General features: G+C 41.2%; 5 protein-coding genes across 10 annotated transcripts in view; 2 read left to right on the forward strand and 3 right to left on the reverse strand.

Annotated features, from left to right (window-relative positions):
* Window positions 1-1,056: 1,056 nt before the first annotated feature.
* On the reverse strand, window positions 1,057-5,930 carry LOC127376280 (uncharacterized). The gene is made up of 6 exons (XM_051423005.1): window positions 5,855-5,930; window positions 4,728-5,005; window positions 2,541-4,496; window positions 2,355-2,456; window positions 1,633-1,695; window positions 1,057-1,166 (listed from the first exon to the last, which is right to left on the reverse strand). Exons 2-6 carry the CDS (start codon window positions 4,996-4,998, stop codon window positions 1,138-1,140), a joined length of 2,421 nt encoding a protein of 806 aa, XP_051278965.1. The 5' UTR covers window positions 4,999-5,005; window positions 5,855-5,930; the 3' UTR covers window positions 1,057-1,137.
* A 1,408-nt stretch (window positions 5,931-7,338) lies between these two features.
* On the forward strand, window positions 7,339-10,415 carry tmem127 (transmembrane protein 127). The gene is made up of 3 exons (XM_051423007.1): window positions 7,339-8,097; window positions 8,191-8,355; window positions 8,898-10,415. Exons 1-3 carry the CDS (start codon window positions 7,860-7,862, stop codon window positions 9,206-9,208), a joined length of 714 nt encoding a protein of 237 aa, XP_051278967.1. The 5' UTR covers window positions 7,339-7,859; the 3' UTR covers window positions 9,209-10,415.
* A 670-nt stretch (window positions 10,416-11,085) lies between these two features.
* Window positions 11,086-17,487, forward strand: gatd3l (glutamine amidotransferase class 1 domain containing 3, like). Its single transcript, XM_051423370.1, has 7 exons — window positions 11,086-11,283; window positions 11,375-11,427; window positions 11,533-11,646; window positions 11,803-11,934; window positions 12,056-12,148; window positions 16,449-16,614; window positions 16,733-17,487. The coding sequence occupies exons 1-7, from the start codon at window positions 11,167-11,169 to the stop codon at window positions 16,865-16,867; spliced, it is 810 nt and encodes a 269-aa protein (XP_051279330.1). The 5' UTR covers window positions 11,086-11,166; the 3' UTR covers window positions 16,868-17,487.
* Window positions 17,488-17,628: 141 nt separating this feature from the next.
* Window positions 17,629-21,153, reverse strand: LOC127376454 (E3 ubiquitin-protein ligase NEURL3-like). 3 transcript variants are annotated; one of them, XM_051423369.1, is made up of 5 exons: window positions 21,085-21,149; window positions 20,168-20,627; window positions 19,432-19,941; window positions 19,138-19,284; window positions 17,629-18,986 (listed from the first exon to the last, which is right to left on the reverse strand). In XM_051423369.1, the coding sequence occupies exons 2-5, from the start codon at window positions 20,172-20,174 to the stop codon at window positions 18,793-18,795; spliced, it is 858 nt and encodes a 285-aa protein (XP_051279329.1). In that variant the 5' UTR covers window positions 20,175-20,627; window positions 21,085-21,149; the 3' UTR covers window positions 17,629-18,792. The 3 variants fall into 3 exon arrangements, with proteins under 3 accessions (XP_051279329.1, XP_051279327.1, XP_051279328.1); XM_051423367.1 differs by lacking the exon at window positions 20,168-20,627 and having other exon boundaries at window positions 21,085-21,153; XM_051423368.1 differs by lacking the exon at window positions 21,085-21,149 and having other exon boundaries at window positions 20,168-21,066.
* Window positions 21,154-21,872: 719 nt separating this feature from the next.
* igsf9b (immunoglobulin superfamily, member 9b) overlaps window positions 21,873-23,971 on the reverse strand; it is a 28,797-nt gene continuing 26,698 nt past the window's right edge. For all 4 annotated transcript variants that reach the window (XM_051423055.1, XM_051423056.1, XM_051423057.1 and 1 more), the window contains one exon: window positions 21,873-23,435. Coding sequence is in view for 1 of the 4 variants with exons in the window: in XM_051423057.1 (XP_051279017.1) it covers window positions 23,410-23,435 (26 nt within the window). In the remaining 3 variants the exon portion in view is untranslated. The remainder of the gene's footprint in view (window positions 23,436-23,971) is intronic.

The following is a 23,971-nucleotide window of genomic DNA, read 5'->3' on the forward strand; positions in this document are numbered from 1 at the left end:
ACCCAAATAGTGAACTCATTCGCATGACCATTGCCAACAACCACCTATTCTTAACCAAAAATAACCTGATGCAACTTGATTTTAAGTAATTGAATCTCAGTTTCAAAAGCTACAGACTGCAGCTTGGGAACAGGGTAGCCCAGGCACGCTCTGCCCAAGTGAGAATGATTTAGTGGTGAAGTATATGCTGTCTGTCCACATGTGGAAGGGAATGTGCTACTCCAGAACAGTACAGCTGTGCCTGGTTTGATGAGATGTGGCCCTGTGGTACAGAAGGCTGCTGCAGATCAAGGACCATATAAACACTGCGTTGGCTGTCCTACGCACAATCTGAAAAATGGCACACCTCCATTTGTTGTTTGGGTTGTGTAGTTAGATACAATCATACAAACCAGAAACTCAAAACCTGCTTCTTTGTCTCCTGCCTGCTCTCCTTTTATTTTGTCTTTAATGTTTCAAATCTTCCCTCCTCATCTACTTTAACAGTAGCCATATACATAATGATAGTGAATGATAGGGACTTTTGATTCAGTAACCAATATGCAAGACAAAATAAACATGTTCACCCATTTTTGGCTTGTGTATTTTTGTATGGATGTGTGTATGTTTTACAGATGGAGGCAGGGCTGGACTTCCAACTTGGCAAAGTGGGTCCCAAAAGCTGCAGGGTCACTGGCAGTCAGATGGCAATTTAAAGCTGCAGTAGGTAACTTAGAAAAATTATTGAAGACACCTCCTCAAAGCATCAGTATTGGACAATACTCTTTAGATAGAGGCAGGGCTTTAGATCACCTTGGGAATAGGTTTTTTGGAAAAGGTCTTCACTGCATCATCTCCTGTGCCTTACAAATCAGACATCAGCAGCTGTCACTCAATAAGTTGTCTGTAGGCTCTACAGGTACAATGATATACCCGAGTGAGTTCATGAGTTCTTGAAAATCAGGCAGGGAGGGAACCTAGAAGCCCAAATGTTTCTTCTGTGCATTAAGTGAAAAGGTTAATACCCACAATGTGTTGTCAAGATCTTCAAAAAAAGTGACAAACATTTATTGAAAATTAAGTTTTAATTTGAAATTCATTTTAATATTAAATAGATTATATAAAACCAAGCGTTGTCCTGTTGAGTGCAGCAAGTGCTCAGAACCGTGGGTTCCTTCCATTTCCACCTGGAAGACGCAAGAAACAGTCTGGTTAAATATTATAATGCAGCTTAGGGTGTACAAACATTTATACAACGGAATGAAATCTAGAGCACTTTCCTTAATAAAAGCCATCTGAAAAAGTGTATAATGTAATCTGTTGCAGACCGCAGTGCACACCTACTACTTTAAAATACATTCAGGTTACTGACTTGTTAAGGCATAATGTGTTCTTTGTGCTGAAAAGTTCTGGTATGTGACCATCAGAAATTATGTGCTTAATAGGTAGAAAAGATTAAGTTTTTAAATATTTAGCAATTTAGTGATCATTTGAAGTATGGGGATTTTTGGTTTGTACCAAAATGTTCCCGCCAACCTGCACAAAATGAACTACAGAGTCTGGTTAGAATGAACCAACATCTCAATTTCATAATCAATCTGCACCACGATTATCCACACCATCCTGAGGAGTGAGGATGAAGCAGATTCTCACCTTTCGGTTTGCTAGGTTTTCCACAGAAGCCGCTGTAGGCTTCTTGCTGGTTGCTCTGCTTTTCTGTGAGAGAGATTCTGTTAAAGTTTCTGAACATGTGTTCTCTCAAGCAGCTAGTTCAGACACTGCATCAGTTTGTAGGGTTTTTTTTAAAGTTTATATACATATAAATACACATTTTTTGGTAAATTACGAGAATAAAGTCATAATATTGCGAGAATAAAGTAGTAATTTTGTGAGAACTGTCAGCCTGTTGGCTCAGCCAGCAAAACTGTTTAACGATGAAATCAATATGTTAGTTTACCTGTTGACTGTACGGTACGACTGAGACAAACAGCGGCTGCTGGGCTCAGGCTGCTGTTTGAGCTGGTCACGTCAGATCTTGATAACTCTATCGAAGCTCCCCCCCCCATTAAAACGACTCTCGTATTACTACATTATTCTGGTATTATTAAGACTTCATTCTCGTAACATGATGATTTTATTCCAGTAATATTACAACTTTATTCTTGTAATTTCCAAAAAATGAAAAAATATTTTCCTACTCTGGCCCTAATGCTTTATTTTAAGCACCGTTATCCAAAATCAAAATCACTGATTTAAAAAAAAAAAATGGTATTTTCAAAGTGTGGTCTTGCAGGTATTTGGTCCTAAACCAGATTGGAGTTGTGACCTGATGGCGTGCTGTGTTGCCTGCATCCATTCCACATTACATGCATTACCTTGACTTCGGTTCCTCCACAGACTGTGTCTCTTTTGGGTATTTTGCCTGTGTCCATTCGTGTACAATCCGTCAGCCTTGCAACCATTTGTTTTCTTGTTATCTAGAAAATATGCAACAGTTAAACCACACATTTTTTTCCTTGAAGGGGCAATTGGCACATCTGTTGAATTAAGAAGCAGATCACCTGAATATTTGTAAGGGTGCCTTCTGCTTGGTCCCATGCTGCTCTTCAATTCCTCACATAAACAATCCTGTAATTCTGAACACTGGATGCCACAGTCCACTAAATGGCCCTTTGGAGACACTTTGGCCATCATTTGGTCAGCCATTGGGACACACAGTTGCCCGTTACTCAGCTGACTGAGTTCTTCGTTCCCACATTTTTCATCCTCCGCCTCCCTGTCAGCTTTTTGGAGAATCGGACGGTCTGTACATGAGACCTCCTCCCCTGCCACATAATTCAATAGGAGTGCCTCTTCCTGTTCAGGGGAGCAGGGGCTTTTCTCTTGTTGCTTATTTACAATGACAGACTCCTGGTTTGGGCTTTGAATAGCCACCGGTTCAGCAGATCCATTTTCGTCCAAGTGCTTGTCAGTGGGGGTAAATAAAATTCTTTTACTCGACAGGTGGGTTGGGGAAGCTAAGGGATCCCTTTCTAAAGGGGCTGTGCTCTGGCATTGCTTTGGTTCCCCACCTTCTGAAGCATCCGTTCCAATCTCCATTTCTCGATTCTTTGAGGGACTTGCCTTCCCAGGTGGGGTACTGTAAATGAGCCAACTGTCTGACATCGGAACAGAGTCAGAAGAGGAAACCCTGCGAGACTGCCTCCTTTCTTTACTAGATTTGACAAATAGGTTGTCACTTTTGGTCAGCAGCCTACCATCTTCAGCTTCCTCCGTCATCTCAATGATTACTTCAGGTTCAAACATGCCTTTCTGCAGACTCGACTCCTTAGTGGGGATAAAGGGGGCTAGAGACTCCACAGACCACACAGACTCATTCATTTTTCCCCTCGTCGAACAGCTACTTAAAAACATTGAACAGGGAATGATCTCTGTAGTGTCTTCATGTGGATTTGTCTCATTGCAATTTTCTTGCTCGTCATCAGGAGGAGTATGGGATTTGTTTAGGGAATGCAACGGTTCATCAGTGTGGGGTAGGCCTCGTCTTACAGGTCCATTTTCTCTTCTAGAGTCTGACAAAAGTTCACGAAGAACAAAAGGCAGTTTGAGGATCTGGCAGCGGGTTTTCCAGTCTTTCACTGAACTTAAGATATTTTCAGCATCATCATTAGCCTCAACACCATCAGCCACTACTGGACCATTCTTGGGCTCAGTTGGACTCTGGTAAACTGACTTTCCATGCTCTACTTCAGTTTCGTAAGACGGCAGCTGGTGTTCATTGTGAGGCAGCACCTTGTCTGTCATTTTCAGGATAATTTCCTCTGGTGAGCAGCCTCCCCAACTCATCAGAATGTCAGGAACAGAGACGCGTCTCTCTTTGACAACCTCATCCTCCTGTTGAGAAGAGCTACACACAGGAACCATATTTTCTGGAGTACTCTCTGACCACATATTACAGTGACCATTTCTCAAAGGGATAACGTTCTCCTGATCAACACTGTCTTTACGGCACTTGTGCGTTTCTACAGTTGCTCTGATATGTGATTGGACAGTCTTTGTCCCTGTAGGATGTGGGGTATTAAACCTGTGTTTGACTGTGCCATTTTTGCAGGTGCTGTGAACCTGCAAGTCTTTTGCATTACTGCTGGGTAAGGTATGGTTCTCAACCTCAGTAGAACCTTGTTTTTGTTTAGGATTTGAGGATGACTGAGAGTTTGAAGAGGTTTCATGTCCAGAATCTGATCTGCTGGGTGGGCTCCCAACACCGTAACCACCCGTGCCTCTCTGTGTTGGTTCAGTTTGAACTGCAGAGTTCACAGTTTCTCTAACAGGGACAGTGTGAGGTGGACGAGTTCTGCAGGTCTGGTGAGGATTCTGGTAGGGTGCATAGGGAGCATAGACCTGGGGGTGGAGCAAGCGTCTGTAATCCACTGGTTGGATGTGCGGGTGGGGCAAAGTATAGGCTGGAGCCTCCATGTATAGGGGAGGAGGGAATGGGGGCATGACCATACCATAGCCTGAGAAAAAAAAGAATTAGATGAACTAAGCTTATGGTTAAAGTTTAACAATGTTATAATGTAATAAAGTCCAATAGGGATTAATGCCAGAGTTTATAGACCAAATTTCACATGTTATACATTTCAATATTATATTGGATGACAAAAGGTTTCTACAAGTTCTTGTTATTGTGGCCACCCCTTGTATCTTACCCTAAGAGCAAACTGAAGAGAAAAACCCACTAGACTCACCCATGCCTGAGAAGCCAGCAAGGGGATTATAGGAGAAGGGCATGGGCCACTGGTACTGGAGGAAAGGGGGTGGAGGCAGAGCAGGTTTGTAGAAGATGGGCCGGGCAGAGACATTGTGTTGGGGATAGGATGAATGTCCTGGGTCCTGGCTGATGCCATGCATTCCTGGATCCTGCTGTCCAGAATTTGGTACATAGCTGTTGGGGCGGGAGTGTAGGTTCCCACCTTCTGGTCCTGGATGACCTGGTGGAGGTTGGTTTACGGCTGCCATAGTCAACCTATGCAGAGGTTGAGGAAGAAGGACTGTTAGTGCATTCAAACTGTGCTGATAAACCTTTAGAACTTTAGTGGTGCAGATATTCAGGGAATGTTTTTTGTTATTAAAGTGAGACTTTAAACACCCAGCTTCCTGTTGTGTTCACACTTTACCACAGTAAGGAATACTGAAGTCACAAAACTTACTGCACAGCGACGTTACTATTCCATATTAAACATACTAAAGGAAACACATTAGACACCATATACATTGTGACTGCAGGTTACAAGCGTTTATTAGAAATCTTGCACCCTCCATGGTCCAACAAATGTGGGAAATTGCATTTTACAAATATGTTTAAGGTCAGTATTAGTTTTAAGAGTTCAGAGGATTAAGAAATAATTTAAAGAAATTCACACTTGAGATTTTCAGAAATACTGAGGTCAAAAGCCCTCAACAGAACTAACCTAACTAATAAAAGACCACCAAGGACAAACCACTGGTCTTTATAAAAATAAAAAATAAAATGTACCTAACTTTACTCAAACAAGAGAAAATGGTAAGTTACTTTGGCAAATTGGCCATTTACAGTGGTGGATGAAGTCACACTTCTGCTCTACTCAGTATTTCTGGTAGTAGGTCAGTGTGAGGGACTGAGCCAAAAGTACCTCTCATTACAGCCTCTACATGCTTTTCACAGCAAACATGTTGTGGCAGGAAAACTACAGATGGACTTAATGCATTTGAATGTGAAAAGATCGAAAAGATCAGAGTCCATGTGATTTTTGCTGTTCATGCAGTCACGAAAAAAAAAAAAAAAACACATCTGAGTAACATATGAGCAAACAAGAAATAATCAGAGTTAGTTTACCTTGTAGAAAACTTGGATATTGCAAACTCAGAGCAACACACACAGTGATAAAACTGAGCAGCAGACACACCTGAGTTTAAGTAGCTGCTGATCAGACAAGCCTGAGTGCCATCAACTAATATGAAGCAACCCTGAGGCCTCCTGCAGGACCGAATGTCAGTGTACAACACTAGATGGAGCCAAACTGCAGTCAGACAGACTGTCAGTTTTTCTAAAATCTTCTTTCAGACATTGTCTGGAGTTTTTCCACCTATTCAGTAATCCCACCTCCAAAACTCTCCAGCCTCTTTCTGTTAAACCATGCACAGAGCTTTTTATTAGAATAGCATGACATTATTATTATTATTATTATTATTATTATTATTACATGAAATTAGATAATATATTTTCTGTTAACTGCAGTCATGATTTAATCAATTATAAAAAATGTCATCAACAAAAAATCTTGCCACGCCAGTCCAACTTTCAAGTCCCTATTTAATGATGTGAAGAGACAATGCGATATCAAGTGGCATTTATTGATAACTGATATCAGATTATAACATTGATTTACTTTGTCTTACTGAGACCTGGTTGTCCCAATCATATTAATACTAACCGAAAATTATAATTCATTTGAAAGCCTTGTTCTTAGTCTTTCTCACCCAAACTGGAAAACACTTACTGAACAAAGAGGGATCTCTCTAGAAATCCTTTGTATTTAAAATACAAAAAAATTAACACCATGCTGTTTGTTTGAGATGTAAAGGAGCAGGCCATGACCAGCGACCAACTACCAGTACGTGCAGAAGTAGTGATTTAGATTAATTTTTAAATTTTCTAGCACACCTTAAAATCAAGAAAGCCTTGTGAGCCCCCCCATGAAGCTTTGGTGACCCTCAGTTCGTGTCCCGACCCCCAGGTTGCGATGCATTTGGGGATTTTGAGATTTTTTATTATTATTATGTAAATATATCATATACAAACTATACACTTTATGGACAAGCACAGCTTACAGAGCCAAAACATTTACAAAATCTATTATTGTTACAATTGTTTTTATTTATAATATTTATACCTGCATAATTACCTATTTTGTCTCAGTATGTAATATATATCTTTCGTAGCTTGTTCTCAGCCCACACATCTGTAAATAATGTGCACACAACAGTGTCATACCTTTAATTATGTGACTTATAACATATAAAATACAGCCATTGTATAATGCTATCAACACTGTGATCTTTTGTACAAACTGTGCAGCTTCCATTCAAAATAGCAGTCATATTGTACATATAGTCTATCACTGGCTTTATATATTTTCATATATTATTGTTTTTCTATTTAGGCTTCCTATAATAACATAAAGTCCTTTTCTATAACAAATAAACTCTCTCTGACACTGCTGCTGTTTAATCTGTGTCTTTGGAGGCGTCGCCAGTCGGTGGCAGCACTGACCGCCACTCGCCTTCAGACTGCAACCAATTGAAGCCACGAAGAAGAATGTTGTGAACAAGGAAGTGTGTATTTACAGGAAGCCAGCGTAAGCTGCCTTTTGTTTTGTTTTGACTTTGTTTTTCTCTACCAACTTAAATGGTCGTTTTTTTCCGCCAGGAAAGGTAGCTGGATTACTTAATAGGCTGTTGTTTATCTAATTTGTTTCTGTTGAGTTTATTTTCTCATGACACTTTAACGTTTAACTGCGAGCTAGCTTTAGACGCTAACAACAGAGCTAACAGGCCCGAAGGCCGTCTGTCCATTGTCTGTCCGACAGTCACACTCCTCTCCTGTGGACATACAGCGGTGAGCTCTGAACTCCGACGTCGTTTGGAAACATTAGAGTCGACATTGAACAAGAGACCAGCACCGCTGTCATCCGCTCTCCGCCCAGGTAACGTCAGCGGTACCGGCTAACAGAACCGGCTAACAGAACCGACCGTACTCCCGGGTCGTTCAGTGTTATTCCCCCGCTGACAGTAACGGGACCAACCGACACCACAGCAGAGGATACGGAGATTGGATCACCATGTATGCCCCGCCGGGTTCTGCTGCCACTGGAGGCCGGAGGAGGAGAGGGGGTACCTCCCTGCCCAAGCAGCCGGAGCGGAGCCTGGTGTCGGCCCTGCCCGGAGCTCTGTCCATCACAGCGCTGTGTACGGCTCTGGCGGAACCGGCCTGGCTCAGGGTTCACGGAGGCACCTGTCCGAGGCAAGAGCTGGGGGTGGCAGATGTCCTGGGCTACATTGACCCCAAGCTTCTGGACGGTGAGGACCAAACACAAGCCCGTTCAAACCTACAGCAGAGATTAATCCCGCAGCTCACTCGTGATGCTTTGTGTTGTCTCTGTGCTCTTCCAGATTACTGTGTGAACCCGCAGACCATCCTGCTGCTGAGGGTGATCGCTGCCTTCTGCTTCCTGGGCATCCTCTGCAGTCTGACTGCTTTCCTCCTGGATGTGTTTGGCCCCAAGCACCCAGCGCTAAAGATCACCCGCAGATATGCGTTTGCACACATTCTCACAGGTATTGATCAGGGAAACGCTGATTATCAGATCTGATGTTCAGTGTTTTTATTATTGTCTGTCGTGTGTCTGATAGCCGATAAAATAAATGATGTTCTGATACCATTTTCTCTTTCCCAATACCTGCACTTTGAGGATATGTTATTATTATTATTTAACATACCACCAACTCTGTACGATTGTGTTGAATGTTCTGGTAAAGGTGGAGGCAAATTTTTGATTACTTTACACTGCTGGGTAGCTTTATCTATAACAATACGTCATCATTTATTAGTTTATTTATACTCTTTATTAATAATATGAATCTGTAAAGTCATTAAAGTCATTAAATACAAGTAGAGGAGTAGAAAAAGTTCAATATTTGCCTCTTAAACGTAGTTTGAGTGGGAGTTTTAAAGTAGCATAGAATGGAAATACTCATATACTTGAGTAAATGTTTACGCCGGCACTCGTTATTCTACATTTCGACACTAAGATAGTAATATCAAACACATGCTGGAGTTCTTTTCAGGAGTACCTAATTGTTTTCTCCTCCTCTTTCAGTGCTGCAGTGTGCCACAGTCATAGGCTTCTGCTACTGGGCCTCGGAGCTCATCCTGTCACTACAGCAGCAACACAAAAAGTACCACGGCTCTCTCATATACGTCACTTTCGCCATCAGCTTCTACCTGGTGGCGGGGGCCGGCGGAGCCTCTATCCTCGCCACAGCTGCGAACCTCCTGCGCCACTACCCCACCGAGGAGGAGGAGCAGGCTTTAGAGCTCCTCTCGGAGATGGAGGACAGCAGTGAAACTTTTCCTGCTGATTATGACATTGCCAATCAGTTTCAGCCGCCGCCTGCCTACACGCCCTAATGCCGCCAGACTGGCCTTGTTAACACACGCTTCTCTCTCAGCACGGCTATTGGCTTGATGAGCAAAAACCCCCCCCCCACTCTTTATCAAACGGATATCTTTGCAAATACTCTCCATAATGAACACGGCGACGTGCACAGTTAGTGCGCAAAACTCCTTTAAGGACAGTGCTTGGGTGCATGAAAAGCTTTCTTTAGTGGTGGCAGAAATTTAGGAGATGGTTCTTACATTCACCACTGAGGTTGTTAGTGATTTGCATGTAAATGGCTTTTAGGATTTGGTTCTTACATGTGAAGCAAACTAAACTGCAAGGAGTGCTCAACATGTCTCATCACAAGTAATTGATGAAAACGGCCGCAGCCTGATGAGTGCCAATTATTGAAGCCGGGCTGTCGGCAGATTGTCGGCGAGTGTATTGGTCTTTGGTTGGACGTGGATCGAGCTTTGTGAAGCATCATTTTGATGTAATTTTTGATAAGCTTGCCATGTGTATGATTTTATTTTACGGAGACATCGGAAATGGCGAAATACACTGAGAAGTTTTAGACATTTCTTTTATATAAAATATCAAATTGACCTTATTATTTATTATTTAGCCGTCTGTGCTGTGTCTTACTTTCTTTCTTTCTTTCTTTTGCTTTGTAGACATCTGTCACTGGTTTAGTCTTATTTAATCACATTTGTACTTGAAAATAACATGAGAACATTTTAAAATGTGAAACCGTTCTTTGTGGTGTTTTTAAAGAGGATCATGGCGGTGTGTTATGTGTGGAGAGCTAGCAGCCACGGAGAAATTGAGAATGTACGTTTCACAATAACTGACTCTTAGTAACGGGAACCTCGTCGCATAAGTTGGTTGTGTCATGTTTCTTGTATTTGATTTAAAAAAAAAAAAGAGAAAGAAACCTTTTTATTTGTATTTTGTGATTACCATATGTGACAGTTTGAGTATGTGTTTTCTATGCATGAGTTCTTTTCGTGTGCAAATTTTAAACCATCAGGCAGAATCTTTAAGAGAGCATCTATTAAGGTTCCGGCTGAGGCTTAAAGTTGTGATTGATGTGGTGACTCTAGTTGATTGTGTATTGTTCTGTTTCCTCCATTTCTGCATTTTGTTTCCTTAAAATTGTCACTATACTTTCATCACCAGTATGTAAATATTGATTGTTTATACATAAAAAGTGGACATAATAAAACAAATGCCATATTTTGCCTCACGTTTTGTCATCTGTAACTTTACAAATGTCTTCCACAAGAAAGCAGCCTATAGGGCAGAGCTGCAAGTTTTAATTTAACAGTGTATTGACATTGACATTTGAGTCTGACCGAGATATTTCTGGGTTTACTGTCTAGACGCAACACGGCATTACATGGGGTAAGAGCCTTACAACCTAATGGACTTTAAAGGGCATACAGTATGCCTCGTACTGTATAAAGGCATTGCATCCACTGCCACCTCACAGAAATACAGGAAGCATTTTCAGAAACTGCACTCGGATGCAGACTGATGTATAAAAGTAAAGTCACCTCCCTTCACATGAAAAGAATACATACGTTAAAAGACATGTTGGGTTATTTCTGCAGGTTTCTCCATCTCGATGCCTTCCTAAAAGTTAACTCATAATGGGGTCGAGATATTTCACGGGTTAAATCGCTACATGTTTAGATTACTCTCCAAAGCTGAAGTTTCACAGGGTGGCCAAATGACTTAAGTTAATCAGATGAATAAACAAGGTATTAATAGGGTACGGTGTTCAGGAGGGGAATAGGTCATACAAGGCAAGGAACCGATTGCTCTTCTCAGAAGAGAAGATGGAGCTTAGGTGGTAACGTCACATGGCCAAACTCCGAGCGGTATATATACAGAAGGCGAGTTCAACGTTACAACCAAAAGTCTTTGCAGTGGCAAACTGTTGAGTCATATTTCCCTCCTTAAACAGTGAGACTAAAGCTAAATCATGCTGGCAACAAGGACTTTGCTGTCTAAACAAACACTGGCTGTGCTTTCTCGCCAGCCTGCCTGCTTTGTTCACCACGGTGACTATGGCAACTGGGGAAACACCAATATTGCAGTGGTAAGTGAAACAATCTGGGGTCAGTGAAAACAAACAGACAAAGTAATTAGTGTGGGTGTTATTGTGATCAGTGAATTACAATGTATTCCAGGTTTTCTCAGGCTGTGGCTGGTGGGATGGGACTGATGTCCATGAGGGTGTATAGTGAGTATCACTCCTGCAGAGCTCAGGACAGGAATCTTCACACCATTGCATGAACATGTGTCACTGTGCAGAGATAGAGGTAGTAACTGACCACTCTGTCTGCAGCACCATGTACCACCTGAGCCGCAACGGCGCTCGCTTCCAGATGTTTGCTCCAAATCAGCAGCAGATGCATGTGATGGACCACATGAGGAAGCAGCCTTCCTCTGGCGAGAACCGGTAGGCTTGTTTGGAAACACTGATGCACTTTTAAGGTGGATCGAGATCAGGGTTTCACTTTGTATGTGTATATATACACACAGTATATATACTATATACCTGACTTGACTAATTCCATAAAGGTAGTATTTATGATTATTTCTGGCCATTACATAGGAACATGATGATGGAGGCGGCTCGCTTCAGTCATGGTCAAGGACAGATGCAAATGCAAGACCTGGCCAAGCTGGATGCTAACAGCTTTGATGCTGTCATCTTTCCTGGAGGCCACGGCGTCACTAAGAACCTGTAAGGGATAATGAAATATGGTGTATACACTTTGAGACTGTGTAGTAAAATGAGGTACAATACAAAGCTGGCATGGCTAAGATGGAGCACTGATGTTGTTATATAACTCTCACCTCTTTAGATCCTCTTTTGTGAAGGATGGCAAAGACTGCAAGCTGCACAGCGATGTGGAGAGGGTGCTTAAGGACTTCCACCGTTCACGCAAGCCTATTGGGTATGTATTCATAACTTCAGATGTTCAAGTATGAGGCAGCAGTGTGTGACATTGTGGCTTTTGTTCAGGTATTTTGTGGGCTGTTCAATCACTTAAATTTAACATTTTAAATCCAAACGTGTTTGCAGGCAAAATTGCAGACTGACACTGATTCGTACCACTTTAAATCAGATTACATTAGATTACATTCCACTAGATAAATATACCAGATTTAAAAGATCCCTGTAATGGAATTGGGACATTGGAGCCGCTTTCGAAAGGAAAATAGTCAGACAATGAAGACTGAGCTGTTTATAGTTAGTAGATAAATAGAAATAAAGTATTTATTGACAGATCTTGCATAGACATGTTGCAGACTTTGTCATGAAGTTTGGAAAAATATATCCTATTACTGACATATGTTAATATTACCTTTAGTAGCAGTAGTAGTAGTAATGGACATTTTATTTATACAGCACATTTAATTACATGTAAACTCAATGTGCTTTACATTAGGAGACAAAATACAAACAAAGGCATAAACATGAGAAACTAGGCAACATAAATTCATATCATCTGAAATTTATTTGCATTTCCTAGAAGATAATTTGTACTTTTACCACATATACTACCACAAAAACATAATATGCTTCAAGTTCAACTGAAAATTAAATGAAAACCTGCTTAGCATAAGTAATGATGAGGGGAAATGTGCTTTTAACATCACTTTCTCATGCAAGTTGATGCACAGTTTAAGCTGATTTATCTAGTCTCAACTTTGGCTGTGACTGACCACAGCAGACGCAGCAGGAGGAGCAGGTGTGGCATAAACAGTCTTTACTCTCTAAAGGGGAAAAGCTTGATGAAGGCAGTCGGACCGGGGCAAATCCTTTAAAGCAGACCGGACAGAATGAAGGCTCAGCTGATCTGGTAGCCAGTGATCCTTTGGCTACTACGATGGCACACGTGGACGAATGCGTTGGCGGTTGGGCAAACTGTGCAGACAGGCGACAGGGTCAGGTGAGGGAGGTAGCGGAACATTACAGGAATTAAAAGAGTGGAGTTGGAGGCAGAGGAGGAAGAGGATGAAGCAGCTGATACCATGAAACCACAGAGTTAAAAGGGTATGTCAAGTTTTCACCTTTAAAAAGGATAAGGTGTAATCCTTCCCCATTGACATTGAGGGCTATAAAGAGTTTGATCCATTAAAGATAATTCCATGACAAAGGCCATAAAAAGATATGCAGAGTGGGTATTGTGGGTCTTGTAGGACTCTGTATCACACGGTGATTCACATGTTGCTGGAGCCTCACTGCTTCCAGATACACCCCCTCTCCATTGTTCTGGTTCATCAGAGTTGTAATTGGTGTCCTGATCTTTCGACAAAACGAGTGTAAATTTAGAATTAGACCATCATTTAGCCCCCCCGGTGGCAAACTTTAAGACTTATCTGCAGCTCCTCCGCAGTATAAACCCTCCAGCTGCAGCTGTGCCCTCAGGGATTTAAGTAGTGTTTCACTCTTGTTTGATTTAATAGTATAAAAGAAATCAATTCCATGTACCCTTACCTCAAAATCAACCTGAAATAGGTTGGATTTTGTTGAGCTATAATTCGCTTTATAAGCAGACAGTGAGACATGTTGACTTACAGGGTTAGAAGAGAGATATCACTCTGTATCTGTGTGGCTTTGGAAAGGTGCAGTTGAGTTGGAGGTGATGTTCAGTGTCTGTGAAGTGCCTCAGGCAGACGATTGCTCTTTATTATCACAGACTGTGCTGAATTCAACCCCCAGTAGACCTTTTGCAAATTTCCATTTGAGAGTCTATCAGAAATTGCTCGTTCTGATTAAAAAAGCAGGATGCATTTCTCATGAGAAATACATGAACTTAGCTGTATGTTGAGGTCATCGACATATATGCATTAGCTTTAATAACGGTGTCAGTGGCCTATTTACTGTAAAGTATCAGTGAGGAATTGAGAGTGTATACTGGGTTAGTGAGTGTCTTTTAATGAGCAGCCTTTATTAACCACATATGTAGTTATATCAGTGATTATTTGAATATGTGGAAGACACAAATGACTAACTGATATTATGTCCAGTTCTGTTGCTGTAACAGGCCAAAAAGTTAATCATTCTTCCTGTGTACTGGTATTGTATCACTTTAGCCGCGTTGTTCCCGCTATACTGCACGAATCATCCAGAGCTTCACTGAAGCAACGCTGCAGATCACGAGTCACAGTTGCACTGTAAGAAGTGGACTGTGGTTTTAGACTGGCTCTTAAACAGTGCCTTTAATGTCGGGGGTTAAATTCCACTAACAAGCATTATGTGAGCCTGATTACTCACTGATGTACTGAGAATCTTGAAACGGGAATTCCAGCTATTCCTTATAATTAGAAAGGGCACACTTACAGCTGTACTGACCCTTTTCAGAGAGGACATTTTGACATGTCACAGCAGAAAAAGCACCAGTGTCAATAATTACATTAATGACGGCTGAATTCCATTTAGCTGCTTCAGTTTCAGGGTCCTGGTATTGTGCATGCTGCCTCACTGTTACAGCAGTCGTTCTTAACCGTTTTCCCTTTCTATTATTTAGTAAACTGACCAAGTGACATATTTTATGGATATTTTATATTATATTCAAAACTCTACAATGAACCCAAATAGTGAAGTCAGTAACTGCAAGAAGTTCTTCCTAGGCTTCTTAACTGACACTTGGCAATTGTTCTATTTGACAATTCACATTTACTTTTCTTCACAGGAGTGAACCAAATGCAGAGATATGAGCCTACTGTGTATATTTTAATTTAGTTTTGTAGCACGGCTTAAAATCAAGAAGGCCTCGCAACCCCTCCATGTAGCTTTGGCGAACCCTAGTGGGGGCCCTGACCCCCAGGTTGGGAACCACTGATTTACAGGGACAGCTGAACAAAACAGAGCCTTCATTAAAGTTAAGTTACAACTGTCAAAATGTTGCTGGGTAGCTCACCTGGTAGAGCACTCGTCCCATGCTTTAAGGCTGAGTCCTTACTGCCGGCTCTCTCTGTCCCCCTTTCCTGTCTGTCTTCAGTTCCACTATCAAATAAAAAAGGCAACAAAAAAATGGCCACAAAACTAGAAAAAAGGCCTGTTGTTGACATGCAAACATGCACAGCAAAATCTACACAATTCCCTCATGTAGACTACAAGTTCTGACCAGACTGTTGTTGGCACGATATCTTCAATAAATAGTAAGAAGTATAAGCAGAAACTAGCGCCTGCATTTCTGTGAAGCCACAGCACTCCCACACAGGTGTTTCCACTTTGGCTGATTGGACCTGTGCTCAGGTTCAAGTTGGTAGGAGCTATGCAGGGAATAATAGCCAACCAAGTACACGTCTTTATAAGGACGACAAATGGGTTTTCTCTCAGCCCTGCTACAACTCTGGAGCCTGTATCTCCTCTCCCTCCATGTTTCCAGCAGCAGAATCAGAGATATCAGTCAGGTCTTAAGATAAGACAATTTCAGCAATTGCATGGCTTATTTCGGTGAACTCTAATATGAGAGAACTTTTCCAAAAGAGCCGCCCTGTTGGTCCAGTTTGAAACCCCCGGAGCAGGAAGTGTTTTCATGGTTGTAAGGAAGGTGTAGCCTTTTGTTGGGTAATATGACCACAAGCGTCCAAAGCTGGAAAACCGTGCAACATCGTACAAACACCCCCCCCTGTGGACACATACCATCATGGTACCACAGTTGCTACCATGCACATGCAGTTGCTGAATCTGTCGTTATTTTTGATTAATAATGGTTAGTTTAAACGTTAAACAGGAGTTTCCAGAGGCAGCGGGTCTCAGTAGCCTAGACTTCTACTTTATGCAAATGAGGATGCATTGCATGGCTGCTGACGTGACAATGAATGGCAAACGTAAAAATGACTGATCCTGTGGGCACATAAGGTTGTGTAGTAGTAGCAGCAGGTACAATTATTGGCATGACTTAAAGTAAAAACTAAGTGTAAGACTGTAGGAAAACTTCATGAAATGCCTTCTACAGGTATGTTACCTGAATTAACCATGGTTTTTATTTATGGGGCCAATGGTGATAATAAACAGCTGACAGTCTGTAATATTGCCTCATACTCATCTTCTGGTCAGTGAAAGTAGTTTTATAAGTACACACTGGGCTTCACACTGCACTCCCAGTGCTGTATGTTGGGAGATTCTTTCTCTATCTTTACATCTCACCTATCTGACACTGGTAAGGCAATTGTTCTCACACCCCGATCAGTCTCTTAATCTTGATTTAATAAAAAAACCTCAGCTGACTCCCGTTTCAGATTGGCCAGCATGGCTCCTGTGCTGGCCTGCCGTGTGCTGCCCAACATCGAGGTGACCATGGGCTACGAGCGGGACGAGAACACTCGCTGGGGCAACTGGCCTCACACGAACATGGTGCAGGCCGTGAAGAGCATGGGCGCCCGCCACAATGGCCGCGAGCCATATATATCCTTTCAGAGGTCTATTTTTTACTATCAGTGTTAGTTAACTTAATCAATAACAGATTTATGCTCATTCATTTATTGTTTTTTGCTCCCGCTTTGACCTTAACCCTCTCTTTCACGAAGCCTATGTTGATGAGAAGAACAAGGTGGTCAGCACTCCTACCTTCATGTGGGAAACCGAGTATCACTATCACTATATATTCGATGGCATTGGAAATATGGTCAAACATGTCATGCGTATGTCGTCCAAGTAATGTGACAAGCCTGGAAAGAGAAATAGAGGAAGTTGGTGTTTCATGTGCAGCATATACTGTACACCTCTCTGTACTGCGATGAATTCTTACCTGAAAAAATATAAATGCTTTAGTTAAAGAGCAAACAGCTTGTCGTGTGTAATTGATGGTATTGGTTTATATAGGCAAACATGTATAGTAGTGCAGATAACGTATACAGAGCTGCACATCTGAGGGGCATATAGGTCACTATGTGTTTGTCTTGACCCATGTTTTAAACTGGAGACATAATTTTTTTGTCATGACAGGCAGGGAGGAAGCCAGTGTCCTCACAGTCAACCAAAACCTCTGTATTCAATCAGAGTTAACACTGACCGTGTAAACTGTAGGGTCAGTGGTTTATAGTTTACAGTTCTGGAGTCATGATAAAAACACAAAAACAGTACACTGCACCACATAATCTACAAACAAGATTCACAAAATGATTGTTTCTTTGGTCTCATTTAGGCTAAACCAATGAGGATCTACACCTTGTATGTTCTCTCCTTATCTTCTCAAATTCACTGACTGAAACAGAAAATCATAAGATTTCCGATCTCTCCCCAGAATCTTTGAAATAAACGGAAATGTATGGACAATTACTGGCGATGTTGTGCAATGTTTGTTGCTGCTGCCTGCCAAGGTGAACCACCTGTGACTCACCCCCCTACAGACGGATGACTCAGTATTTACAGTATGTTGAAATATTGGGAAATTTTCAACTCTGAGAAAGAAGAGGAAAATCTCTTACAGTGTTTTCACACTTTTATTAACACTTTGAGAATGGTACACAAGACAAAGATTGGTTGCAGATGAGAAGCTGTTCTCACCTCTTTTTTTTTTACCTTGGAGTGGTCATATATCACTATTTTTTTCTGTTTGTGCCACCCCCCACATCCTTGTCTGGTTTCATTCTCATCTACCCTCCTCCAAATGTATCTGCTCTAGCCTTTCTGGCTGTTACAGATTAGCAACCCTCTGCTAATTCTCCCACAGGTCCAGTTTGTTGTTTCCATAAAAATCCCCACGGGATGATCCGCTTCTCTCAGAAGCTCCTTTGTTTTCTAGTTTTACTACCAACAAAAATGTTATATTTTCCTGCACTGAACAGACTATTTTTGTGACATAAACTCCATAAACACTTGTTTATATGTTACATTTCTAACACCCTGGGGAGCAATCAAGCTATAGTGTTCACAGAGAGGTCAAAACATTGAAACTAAACACGATTACATGTGCAGAGACTCAGTGGATGGCCCGATTGGTCCGTCAGACAGTTGGTCAACCACTTCGGTCCAGATTGAAAAATCTCAGCAACAATTAGATGGATTGGTTGGATGGATGGATGACAATAAACACTGATGGTCCCCAGAGGATAAAACATACTGACTGGTGATTTTTCCAATAGTACCACCATGACATACTTGCCAAACACTTCCATTTTTCCTGGGTTCATTCCCTATTTCAGGTTCTTTGGGGAATAAGTTGATCTCCTCTTGCATTTTTGAAATCTCTAAAATAAGAAAACTGGCCAACACGCAGAATATGAAGAACATGAAAATCTTTGGGAGTCAGCTGTCCACAACAGGCCTAAAGCACAGACATTTAGGAATCACACATGCACACACACACACGAAAGAAGAATTATAGAAAAGAGAATATCATATCACACACGCTCAATATCTTCACATTAACATCTCAGTACATCGTATTTTACACAAGCTGTACAACATTTACATATTAAGGAAGAGACAGTTTAATAAGTTTCCTGGCTGGGCTTCAATCGGTGACACTGTGACCATACGGTAAACCTCTCCAACCACTGGTCCACCAGGGTTTAGTGTTCTCTTTGTTACAGTCACTCGCTTTTATCTGGTGATTCCTGAATGGATTCTTCTAAACTTAGCTTAGACAACCCCAGAGACAGACATCCCCATCCCCGCTAATGGAGCTATGATCTTGTGTCGGCACAATGGGCAGCTGCCAAACTCAAGGATGACTCTGGAGATGCAGTGGATACACAGACACCGGTGACCACAAGGCAGAGTGTTTCTGGCCTTTCTTCCCATGCACACCACACAGACCTTAACACTGTCTTCATCTATGATCAAAACAGAGGAATCACAATTACAAAACTGAGATCAGAGCGAGCCATACAAACACTACTACACCTGATCTCACTGATTATTACATTGTCATCCTCTCTGGCTCAAAATGAAATCAGATAATAAGTTGGAGGAACTCGTTCTCACCTGCTGGGTCCACGTCAAGACAGGACATGCTGTCGTCACTGTATCCATCAGAAATCCAACTGTAGTGGTTGTCAACGTTGGTTGAGAGGAGGTCATCAGGTGCAGGACAGGACCGTCTAGTTTGAAGCTGTCCTCGTATCTCTGAGCCTGAAGCAAAGAGTAAAGGCATTTAATAATTTCATCTATTTCTAACAGTGATTCCAACAATTACTTGGAATTATCGGTGCATGTGAAATGTCCTGCCCTCAAATTACTGTAAGAACACACATCATTGTTATTTACAAGTGAACTGACCCAGGAGTAAAACGGAGCACGTCTGTCCGTAGATGTCTACCATCGCCCACAGCGGTTTGCTGAGATCCACTCCTGTAAATATCTTGCGCCACCCTAAGCTTTCGTTAGCAATGTATATGTTGCCTCCTTCAGAAACCCAGAACTCCAGCTCTGAACCTGCACGGCAGTAGGATTCAGGCACAGGAGCAGCCCAGTGTCCAGGTGTGTCAGTGAGGTTGGGGATGGCCATGGTGGGCAGAGGCTGAGATCTTTCTGAAGGTGGGATGTTGGTGAAGCCCAAACGCAGAGCTCCGTGCCAGTTAGACAAATCTTTCTGCACCCTCAGACGAATCCTCTCCTGGATCTTCACTGGGCGGCTGCTGAACACCAGACCGTTCTTGAAAGTGGACTCCCTCCTCTCTGCGAGCCGACGCCCATGACTCAGGCAGACCTGAACTCCCACAGCCTGACCGTGGAAGGTCAGAGGGCCGAGGCAGGACAGACCGCACCGGTGTGTCCTCTCTGAATCAACTGCAAAAGAACAAAAACACAGTTAGCCATGTTTGCATACAGTGAACAGGAAAGTATTACCCCTCTAATACCATGCCTTCTAGCTTCGTCATATAAATGATCAACACTTTTTTAAGATCTATAAATACTTCCACTGCAGTCTTTATTGTCAATTGCAGTTAAAAATCCTTTTATTTATGCAGTTTGGTTAGGTTTAGAAAAAGATTATACTCTATTAAGCGCATACCTGACATTGACTTGTGGTTTCACACAGGACTCAAACAGCCATCTCCCAGGTGAAAGTCCTGTGTTTCTTCCACCTCCTCCAAACACGGACTTTGTCACTCTTACACAGTCTTATATTACTGCTGGTACTTCACCTACATACACACGTGTAGGTCTAGGCGAGGCACAACGTGACTTGATACAGTATCTTTTTGTAGATCGGTGGGGAACTTTCACTTTCTTCCAGCTTTAGTCCTGCACAGATTCAGTGTGTGGTTTCTGATTTGCTGACGATCAAGTTGTTTATATGAATATTGTTCCATATTGTCAGTTCGCCGTTCCAGGTCTTTGAGCTTCCTGTCTTTCTCCTTGATTAGGATTTTCAGCTTACGCGCCTTTTCCATTAGATGAAGGTAAATTGTTTGTTGTTTAGCCACTTTGCTGTTAGCACTTTTGATCTCAAATCATATCCTCTTCTTGCACTGCAGATGCCGATTTAGTTGGAAAGGTTGTGAAAATGTGTAAAATTACCTTTAAAGTTTATCTCCTGCTGCTCTGTTCTTTCATAAATCATTATTTCCACCTACATTTCAAGTCTTCATTTGCAATCATTTATTTTACAGCACTTACGAGTGATAAGACCTAATTTCTCCTCAACAAACAAAAATATGGATGTTTTCATGATGTACAAATACATAAAAAACTGAACTATAAAAGCTATTTTCCTACCAAATTAATATACCTTTGGCATGAAATGAAATCATCTGTTTTGTCAACATTAAAAACTAAAAAAGATAATTTGTCAGTCTTTACTTATTCTTAGTATTTAGTTGAGTAATAACATAAAAACTTGTGAAAAATTGTGGTTGTCAGAGGACCTTATTGACATTAAAAGCAGTACTGTAAATAAGCTAAAAAGTCCAAGAATAAATATCTCACCAGAGTTCTCGTTGTCACTCTTCATCTTGAAGAGGCAGACAGTTTTCTTCGTGTCTTGAGGGTTGAGTTGAGTGTTGGCTGCCTTAAATCTTTAAATCTTTAACTTTTTTATCAGTGACCTTTGGAGTAACAAAAAAAACCTGGGGGCCTGGGCTATGTGAAAATATACTACTATATAGCAATTTGAGACAATGATATAAAGGAATCCACTGATGTAATGTAATGTAATTGTAATATAAGTTGTAGTTTCTGTATGCAACCTTTTAAAGTGAATGTCACTTGCTTGTTTACTGTAAAATAGGATGCATCTTTTTCCTCACACAGCTAGCAGACTTTGTTCCTCTAAGCTGAATCTAATATTTGAATGTCTTGACCCTGATATTGCAGATCAGATGTATTTCTGTAACTACTACAGAGTAAGTGCAAAGCTTCTGTTAAGCTCCCCAAGAGGGTTATCTGTCTGTTGCCACTCCCATGTTTCCATGTCCTGAGATATGAGTCTGCAGACGGCTGCTGGATTCCCGCACTCCGACTCCAGAAGCGGCTCTCAGCTTTGCCATCTTATCCAAAATAAATATTAAGCCGGTTGGCTGCGAGATCAGCGACCAAAGGTCACAGATCTCCGTTTCTCTGGAGTCCATCTTCTGGTTGGACCCAGGAGACAACCCACAGTGACACCTGGAGTTCAGTGGAATCACAGTCCAGCTAACTTCATTAAGTTAAAGAGCAACTGTCTTCACCGTTTTCCCTCAGAGGACAAAAAAAGCAAACAACACACTCGCTCAGACTCCATTCAGAATAAAACAATTTATTTATTACAAACATATAAAAATGACAAAAACAACCAGGTGGCAAGATATAAAAATTTCCATTTTGTACAAAACTTTCCAAAACCATCATCAGAAATGCATACTCACTCCATATGAAGCTTGTCATCTGGGTTATTTAAGTAAATATAGTACAAATCTTGAAACTTGTCGTGCAGCTACAAAGATATTCTTTAAATCTGTTTGTCTGGTGATGTAAAAAAAACCCAAAAAACGGCTTTTGTCATTTTTCTGTAAAAAACAAAACAAAACAAAAGTAGGCTAATGGGCACAAAATTCATAACAGACTTCAAATACAGAACCAGAAGTCAGTGAAATATTCACAGTGTTGCCTTCACATCAGTGATGTGAATTGTAAACATCGTTGCATATAATAACTCGCCTTAATAAATATACAGAAATACTCTTTTTTTAAACGTCTGATCAGTTTAGTTTGATTATAGCTCAAACCGTCCGTGGTCAATCAACTAGTGCGAGCTTCTGACATCAACAAAAATAAGGCAAAAATCACTTCCCTGTGTTTCTTATCAAGTTTGAATATATCATTTAATCACAGAGGCGAGGTTAGACCGATTCAGGTGGAGTAAAGTAGCATCTGATGACGTGGAATATACAATAAAACAGCAGGGTTCATTCACATTAAGGTACATATAAACATTTGTACAACTTGGACAAATATGGGGGAGGCTATTTGAAGTCGTTTAATTTATAAAGTCTCAACAGGGGAGCATTACTGTGACACCTAAAATGTATAAAACAGGAAACGAGTTCAGGGAACCAACAGGGGAATCACAGTGGCAAATAACAAATAAATTCTTCTCTTTAATACAGTTAATTATTGTTTAGAGTTTGAGAGTTGCCTAATTATTTGATCTTTAAGTACCATTATTACTATTTTAAGTACTTTGACAGATGTAGGAGATGATGGTGAAAATGCTTTGAGCACTGTTTGATTGGCAACATAGCGGCTACAGACATTTCCACCAACAGATGTTATCTTGGACACAGACCTACATAATTGTCATTAGCATCCCTTAATTATTAAAGGGAAGTCTTTGCAATGGACATGAACTTGAAATACTACCTTCATTGTGTAGCATGCTGCTGCTTTTATAAAGCAACTCTCAACTGTAAACTTCTTCGTCAAGGGGGAGCATTTCATTTCTCGAAGCAGCCCTGTGTGCCTGATTGTCAAGGTTGAAGAAAATAATCCCAAAATACAGTTACACGAGTTTCTTAGAAAAATAAATAATCCCTTCTCAGCTTCACCGTGCAAAGCACAATGTAACAAACACAAGAAAAAGAGTATGTGTCATCTGATAACAACTGAGGTGTTGCAGTCTATCGCATTTGACGGCGTATCTTTAAATTGTTTAACTTTAGTCTGCTGTAATAGAGGATAAAAACCTTAAACAATAGGTTCTTTCATATGAAAAAGCTCCAGTGAGGTTGTGACAGTGTCCGGGACCACAGTGCTGTCGTCTGTTCATTAAAACTGCTATTTGGTGTCGGTCTTAGATATACCTGTGAAAGACAAAGAGTAGTGCAGCGTTGGAAAACAAGTCTTTAAAGGGTAAAAACTGTACACTTAAGGAGCAGAGGTTTTGGCATGCACAACATCACTTCACATGGATGATACAGTGGCAGGCAAGGAAAAACACGCAGGTGGACGAGCAGTGAGAGGCAGAGATGTTCTGATACCACCTTGATACTGATTCCAATACCTGAACTTTACGTATTGGTGATTCTGAGTACTGATCTGATACAAGTGAATTTAAAAGATATATATATAGCCTATATTATTGTTTTTTAACAGCTATATACTACCACCCCTGCATGATTGATATCTCAAAGAATGAAAGCCATAGAACTTGATTTTATTATCTAGTTTGACACTCTAGCTAGCTCTGGCTTACGCTACACTACCAGAAATAAACTCTTCTTCGTCACTCTTAAACAGTAGTTGCCAGTGCCCAGTGAGAATATGGGTATATAGGGTAAACCAGTCAGAGTCAGAGTGGGCCAATCTGCCTAAAATATGCAGTATCAGAGGAATTTCT

The sequence above is a fragment of the Dicentrarchus labrax genome, unplaced genomic scaffold, assembly GCF_905237075.1.
Source record: "Dicentrarchus labrax unplaced genomic scaffold, dlabrax2021, whole genome shotgun sequence".
NCBI classification, from domain to species: Eukaryota; Metazoa; Chordata; class Actinopteri; family Moronidae; genus Dicentrarchus; species Dicentrarchus labrax.

Coding starts and splice junctions, on each gene's coding strand:
- LOC127376454 (XM_051423367.1), bottom strand. CDS start 21,109: ATGAAGAGTGACAACGAGAACTCTG. Junction 19,942..21,084: donor GAGTGACAACGAGAACTCTG/GTGAGATATTTA, acceptor GTTCTTTTGCAG/TTGATTCAGAGAGGACACAC. Junction 18,987..19,137: donor TCTTGACGTGGACCCAGCAG/GTGAGAACGAGT, acceptor TTTTGATCATAG/ATGAAGACAGTGTTAAGGTC.
- gatd3l (XM_051423370.1), top strand. CDS start 11,167: ATGCTGGCAACAAGGACTTTGCTGTCTAAACAAACACTGGCTGTGCTT. Junction 11,428..11,532: donor GATGTCCATGAGGGTGTATA/GTGAGTATCACT, acceptor CTCTGTCTGCAG/CACCATGTACCACCTGAGCC. Junction 11,935..12,055: donor CACGGCGTCACTAAGAACCT/GTAAGGGATAAT, acceptor TCACCTCTTTAG/ATCCTCTTTTGTGAAGGATG.
- tmem127 (XM_051423007.1), top strand. CDS start 7,860: ATGTATGCCCCGCCGGGTTCTGCTGCCACTGGAGGCCGGAGGAGGAGA. Junction 8,098..8,190: donor TGACCCCAAGCTTCTGGACG/GTGAGGACCAAA, acceptor GTGCTCTTCCAG/ATTACTGTGTGAACCCGCAG. Junction 8,356..8,897: donor GTTTGCACACATTCTCACAG/GTATTGATCAGG, acceptor CTCCTCTTTCAG/TGCTGCAGTGTGCCACAGTC.
- LOC127376280 (XM_051423005.1), bottom strand. CDS start 4,998: ATGGCAGCCGTAAACCAACCTCCACCAGGTCATCCAGGACCAGAAGGT. Junction 4,497..4,727: donor TGCTGGCTTCTCAGGCATGG/GTGAGTCTAGTG, acceptor TTTTTTTCTCAG/GCTATGGTATGGTCATGCCC. Junction 1,167..1,632: donor AAAACCTAGCAAACCGAAAG/GTGAGAATCTGC, acceptor TGCGTCTTCCAG/GTGGAAATGGAAGGAACCCA.